Source organism: the organism of the source record quoted next, unplaced genomic scaffold (genome assembly GCF_019419815.1).
Source record: "Pyrus x bretschneideri cultivar Hongxiangsu unplaced genomic scaffold, Pyrus_bretschneideri_v1 Contig35, whole genome shotgun sequence".
NCBI lineage: Eukaryota > Viridiplantae > Streptophyta > Magnoliopsida > Rosales > Rosaceae > Pyrus > Pyrus x bretschneideri.
Window position 1 is genome coordinate 2,669,529 of NW_025999668.1, and position 7,202 is coordinate 2,676,730.

General features: G+C 37.1%; 1 protein-coding gene across 1 annotated transcript; it reads right to left on the bottom strand.

The window, feature by feature from the left end:
- Positions 1-4,094: 4,094 nt before the first annotated feature.
- Positions 4,095-5,656, bottom strand: LOC103931834. The gene has a single exon (XM_009341370.2). It carries the CDS (start codon positions 5,299-5,301, stop codon positions 4,375-4,377), a length of 927 nt encoding a protein of 308 aa, XP_009339645.2. The 5' UTR covers positions 5,302-5,656; the 3' UTR covers positions 4,095-4,374.
- Positions 5,657-7,202: the final 1,546 nt, after the last annotated feature.

A 7,202-nucleotide genomic window follows, 5' to 3' on the forward strand; every position in this document is an offset into this window, starting at 1 on the left:
GGTGGATGGAATATTCGAGACTTTTCATTGTCTTTTAAAGATACCTTAAGGGTTTGATTTTACTTCTTCAAGGTCGAAACTCAGCTAAGGAGTTCTACGCCGAAGACCTCAGAAACGAGGGGGTAATGTTTGGGCCCAAAATAATATTATTGGGCCGGGCTTGAGTTTATGTTCGGTGCAGAGCTCTTCCAAAAAATACTATGGGCCGTCCAGTGATCATAAGCCACCCAGTCAGGTTAGCCGAGTCCTATTGCAAGAAGGATTGATCTGGGTAAGAGAGAATGAGTCGAGTCCTAGTATAATAAGGAGTCTCAATGGAATGAGGACGCTCAAATTTGAGAAATGAATGTGGCCGGATAAAGAGTGTGGTTCAAAGTCCTAATGGAGGTAGGATTGGCCGAGACTTGGTTAGATTAGGATAAAGAACCCTAATTCGAGTATAGTTTTGGTTCGGCCATGACGAGATTGGCTACGATAAATAAGAAGGGGGTGCATCATTCTAAAGCCCCTCCAATTCAACACACAAACTGCCATGCGCAAACCCTCACTCTACGCGAAACCTCTCAACAACCTTGAGATTTTCATTTTCTTTTTCCTCCAACACATCTTCAGTTTGGATAAACAGCACTGTGAAGGCAACCGGTGACATCTTCAGTTTGGATAAACAGCACTGTTGCCGTAGAATCAGCTGACCGCGAAGCACCTTCAGTTTGGATAAAACAACACTGCGTTGAGGTTGACTGGTTATCTATCCAAGTCTCAGTCGAGAAAGATTTTCGAATCCTTATTGGCAAATGTCATCTCATCAACCTTCTCGGCGAAGTGAGGTGTTACAAATTACTGGGCTTGGCACATTGAACACATAGTAGTTTTATGATTGGATACTCACAAGTAAGTTTTCGAGTTCGACATTCTGATGGCCGAATCACATTTACCATCAAGACATACATTTCTTTTGAGTATTTGTGTCCATATAATTTGGTATCGGTTCAGCATGCTTATACTCTTACGAATATAATCACTATGACTGAACCCGGCGCCAACGATCCATGAACTTCGCAAGATCAACAGCCTTGTCTTCAGGCTCTAGAATTCGAAGGTCGAGACATGTTCTTTCCTCGGTTGCAGTCCCAAGATCAAGAAGTCAGCATCGCACTCAACGTAACATCAACATATTTTACTCCTCGACCGAGCTCAGCCGACGAGTTGGCACGTCCCGCATCAATCGAATAACGTAGTTAGTTCATTAGTTACTCGGCCTGCAAGCCACGTAGACTTGGTAGTTTTTAGGGTCAACAGTATGCCTTAAAATGAAGATCAAAATGTCAATGTGGTAATTTGGGACAGTAATGAAGCTTTAACATCGCTTTATGTTCGCATATGTGAGTTTGTTCAATTGGTTACAAAATCATGTTAACTTGACTTTGAATAAATAAATAAATTACAACTGATTATAATATGACATTAATTTACATGTTCTTGAGTGAGAAAATCTTAGCTGTAACCGGTAATATTTAAGGGGAGTGCTAAAAACCTTTGCACTAATTTGTGTATTTGAATAGTGCTAAAAGACCGTTAATGCTTTTGGCTAGGAATTAATAATGAGAAATAGAAAATATAATTTCAGCGACATATAAGTCTTGTTTTTGTGAAAAAAAAAATGACATGTGTCATGTGAAGAAATGAAACAAAATCTAAATGCAAAAGCTGCTAGCACTATTTACTTATCATGAATAATTATGTAAAGGTATGAGCACCATTTCTAGTTTTTGACATATTATTCATTAATTTGTCGAAAAATGTGCATCTCACGTTAAAGTTAGCTATCTATCACATGAAAATTAGGTATCTAATCACGTAAATGATGTCGTTTTATCTTATATGTAACAATCGTGCATTCCAGTTCAATATATACCTATCCGATTACAAGTAACCAACTACCTAATATTATTTAAAACATGCGGTTTATTAGCATTTCATGTCGTCACAATGACCTAGGTTTCCTTTCTAATAAGTTGTGAGGGGATCGATTGAGTCATGTTTGAAGTTTCTTGTCATAGTTTTTTTGCTTGTAATTGCATGTTTTGTGCAATAAAAGAATATAATTATTATTGATCTATGATGAGTAAACGAAACAAAAAAATGGAAAAGAAAACAAAAGCAAAAAAACCTGATTTAACTTGTTACAAAAGAAAATAAAAGGAACAACATCAAATAATCATGCGATTTAGTACTACAGTTTAATAATATTCTTTTTTGTTAGTAAGTAAGAGATCTTTGGTTTAATTATTACCAAAAATAAATTTGAACTACATTATTACTAGCTAATTGCGAGCTTAAGCTCACTTTTCTTTATATTAGTGTAGATAATATCATTTCTAAAAAATAAATAAAAAAAAATCATTTAATTTCAAATCACAAACACATTGCTCCAAAATCAATAAACAACTTTAAATCAAATACGCCACCCAAACGAAAGGGAAAGGACAATTGAAAAGTACCAACAACCCTAATTTTTTTTTAAGACTCCAAAAAAGGACATTGACCGTACTCAATCCAATTCTCTAGAAAACCACACCCTTCAAAGTTCGAACTGCAAACAACACCACACCCAATATACTATTCAACCATTTTTTTTTTTTTAAGTTATCTGAAAAATGAACGGTAAATATTAATTTTAAGTAAGTGAATAGTTAATTTAAAAAAAATAAAAAAATAAAAAATATTTAAAAAGTCGAACTACTTGGTAGTTTAAATTATCTAAAGCAATCCCTATTCAACACCTACAAACACGTATTACACAACATTTAGCATATTGAGTTTACCATACTGGTGGTAGTTTCAATTTTACAGTTTCGAAGTGGAAATTTGCTCACTACTCTAAGGACCAAAATCAGTATTATGTATGCCTTAAAATGAAGATCAAAATGTCAATGTGGTAATTTGGGACAGTAATGAAGCTTTAACATCGCTTTATGTTCACATATGTGAGTTTGCTCAATTGGTTACAAAATCATGTTAACTTGACTTTGAATCTCCTTTTATTATGAGTTGAAATAGGGTTTGTTTGAAATTGCTTTTAAAATAACTAAAAACGTTATTTGAGAAAATGTGATTTCACCAATAAAGTGATTTTCTTGGATTCACTTGTCATTTTACTAAGAAATGGTTTCAAAAGTATTTTCACCAAAAACGTTTTCAACCATTTAAAACCACTTTTAAACGAGTCTATAGTTTAAAATATCATTGAAAAACATCGGTTTATACCTAGAATGAGAAGATCAACTTACATAAGATTAAATCGCCGTCGTTTTGGCTCGGCTCAATAAATCATGTGAAATAAACTTACATATATTAATAAATTATTAAACTAAAACATCACATAACAATAAACTCGTTGGTGTAAGTGCTTCTCAAGGATGAGACCCCACTCAAATTTTATTTCCATGGCCGTTAATAATTGTCCAAAAAAAAAGGTCGTTAATAAAGCAGCAGCTGTAGATTTGGTCATGTGAGGCCCGTTCGACTAGGGCCCACAAATAGGCCCCACCCTATTACATTTTTCCTAAGCATCTTAATTCTAAAATCTCCGATCCACCAAAATTTAAAACGCACAAAATGACACAACGATGCGTTTGGCGGGATCCACCACCATGGAATAGTGAATGAACGGTGACGATGTTACATTAATCTTAAGTGGCCGCTTGGACCCACCAGCCGTTGATCACACCGCCCTCACCCCCACACATTTGGCTCCTCAGTTGTTTATTTTTGAAGGAAACTAAATAAAAGAATTTGAAATATTTAAATTTTATTGATAATGATAAAATAAAAGGTAAAGTAAATAATACCATAATTGATTTTTTTTAATATAAAAAAATAATTTTTGGTTAAATTAAACAATACCAAATTTTTTTTGTTAAAATTCCTTTATTTTTTTGCGTGTAGCATCAGCATCGACCAAAACAATACCAAATGAGGGCACTTTTGTAATTTGAAAAATTACTACATCAGCTATTCATAATAATTTAATTTGACAAAAATCAAATATAAAAGTTCTGACTTAAAAAAAAACAGAAATTACTACACCGAAGTACCAAATGATAAAAATAATCATTGTATGAAAATATAAGTAAGATAATTATACAACAAAAAATAGAAAAAAATCTGTGCTGTAATATTGATAAGCAACAAGTAACAACATTAGTGTACACAAAGAGAGACCGGCATCCCTTTTAATTAACCATCCATATGTTTTCAAAAAAATTAAAAGAAAAAAAACAACTGAGGGTGAAGGGGTAAAATCGTACTTGCGACCTATAAGCGCCACAAACAACAGCCGGGTTGCAACGGGCTCTCCAACAGTAAGCACGATCAACGGTTAGGATTGGCTCTACCGAAATCCGCCAGCTTCCTTGACCGGTTCTTGCAGAACGACGCCGCTACGCGAATCTCGCCGGCGATCTCCGGCGGCAATCCCTTCTGGTTCCAGTGCCGGTTCGGGCTGGCTCGAACCAGCGGACTCAGGCAAAACGCCAGACCCGATACGTTGTTCTTTCCCTGCCCGGCGCGTGCCCTCCGCGTCGACGACGGAGCCAGCGTCGGCGTCTTCTTCCACTCCGGCGTCGTCGCCGACGAATCACCGCTTCCCGACCGCGATCGATCGCAGTCTTCGAAGGGATCGGACGTCAGGTCCGGTGACAATCCGCGAGGTCTCGGGAAACCGGAGTACTCGTCGGCGTGGAGATGTTTCGATCGATTCCGCGTTTTCCTAGCGAAGATCGAAGAGAACCACGAGGGCGACGAAGCCGACGACGATGACCTGGCCGGTAGCGACGAATCCCTAGGATCGGACCAGGACTTATCGGATCTGGATCGGAAAAGACTAGATAAGAGCGAGAACCGCGTCTTGCTCTTCTTGCACGAGCCTTCAATGGTGGAGTTGGCGTTGGTATATGTAGGGCCCACCTGAGGCGTACTGTAGAATCGAATCCGGTGCTGTTGTTGATGGTGTTGCTGATTGTGATCTGGACGGTGGTGGTGCCACGTGGAATCGTCCGATTTTCTTCGAGAGACGTAGGGGGAGACGGAACGGGGGAAGATAAGTGGCGGAGGGTTGGGGTCAGACTTGCGGTTGGGTTCATCAAGCGGCGCCGCGGCCGAGGTCCGGGAGTGGAGTCTCGAGAGCTGGGCCTGGGCCTGGATTTGGGCCTCGATGAGGGCGGCGAGGCGCTCCCGGAGACAGGAGGCGCAGACGCCGAGGGTGCTGGTGAGGTCGGCGAGGTGCTTCTTGCACCTCATCTAAAACATTTACTCTGGAAACCCACCAAATCGAATTCTCAGTTGAAATGTGAATATATAAGAAGTGGGTATGCGGAGAAATTTGAAGGATTTTTATGGCATTTCAGAGGGAATAAGATCCTTGATTTTCTGGGTGTAAGATTGAAAGGGATGGATGTTCTTAAGGTTGAAAGGGATGGATCTTCTTCTTCTTCTTCTTCTGCTCCTGGGGAACCCAAAGGCTTCTTCTGCACTGGCCAAAAGGGGGAGCTTTGTCTTCTACTTCTTTTTTTGATGCAATTGTCTTCTACTTCTTTGTTTGGGTTTTTAGTGAGAGAGAGCGAGAGAGAGAGAGTTGGGTGGGTGGGAGTTTTTATTTGTGTGCGTGAGGTGGCCAAGCAAATGAGTATTCTTTATATTATTAAATTTAGAGAGAGAAAAAAGAAAAAAAAATCTAGAGGGAGGAAGGTACAGAGTCAAAGTAAAACATGTGCTCTCAGTGCTAATGACATGGAATGTGCCTCTTTAATAAACAAAAAAATATGGAGGTTTTGAATTCAATGCTTCAAGTTGTTGGTAATTCTGTTTAATTGTGATTATGAACTAAGTTGACATTTCTCGTAGTCTTTTTGAGTTGTAAATAGATGAATAACCGTGATTTGCTATCAATTGTCTTTCTTTTTCTTAAAAAAATAAAAAAAAAATAAAAAAAAGGTAAAACACGTGCTGGTTTTGGGGTCATAATTCATTTACTTGTGAGGGAGGGTGGGTGAAAGAAGACGTACATGTTAGGAAATAAATTTGGAAGGTTGAAATGTGCAAATAAGACAAAACCTATCTTAATCATAATTACCCAAATCAGAGTTTGTTTAACTTATCTGGTAATCTACTGATTGTCAGTCAAAGCTGTGCGTGTATTATACTTTCATTAATAGTCAACACTCGTTCATACACGGTAACAAATTTGAAATCTCAATTTTCATCCCTTCTAGTTTGACCCTTAACAATGCTTTCGTGGTTTTAGCAACTTTAACAACTGTCTAATTTTTATATTTTTTTTTTTCGAAGGATAATGTATTTTCAAATACTGTTACAATAGACTCATAAATTCATAATATTACAAAATCATGTCATCTGAAATAAGTAGTCACAAATACATATCAAACTCATAACAAATTTATATCGTGATTGTTATTTATGTGAATCAACCATGAGACCTCCTTAAACTAAAATGAAAACAAATATAGTTCGATCAAAGATTAGTTATTCATTGCACATTGTGTAATTTGACAACCGAATGATCTTTAATATTGTCGTCATAAAGTGAAGAAAAGGGGGCCTATGTGGCAAGTAAATCCTATCTCAATCTTTGTGTATGGATCTTGTAGTTGGGAGTTTGCATAAAACTATTCGTTGGGTTAGATTTACCACCTTGGTGGAGACGTTAATGCACCACTAATGAAAGCCCTGTGGTTTTTTTCCTTTCTTGTTAAGCGATATATTTGTTAAATTAGATACCGACGGAATTTAAACCAATGTCATTTTAGTGGAGACGTTAAAGCACCACTAATGAAAGCCCCTAGGTTTATTTTTTTATTTCGTCAAACAATAGATTTGTTATATTAAACATTAAATAAGCTATCGAATAGATTCGAACTAATGCCGTTATGTAAGGGTTCAACTTCTTTTCACTACTATGGTTGAGAATATTTCAGCTGCGTATTTGATGGGGCAAAATTTAAAATCTCCCTTCCTTTGTGGGGTAAAGCCAAGCATATGGGATTTTAAGTACGATTTCAAATATTTAATTCATTTCTACTGCTAACAATATTTTAATTGATATTGGTTAGCATCAATTTAATTTATTTAGTTCTTACGTACTATTGCAATAAGAAATTATATTCTTCCAAAAATATAGATGG

What these genes read in the sequence shown, in the direction of transcription:
- LOC103931834 (XM_009341370.2), bottom strand. Translation starts at nt 5,301, where the DNA reads ATGAGGTGCAAGAAGCACCTCGCCGACCTCACCAGCACCCTCGGCGTC.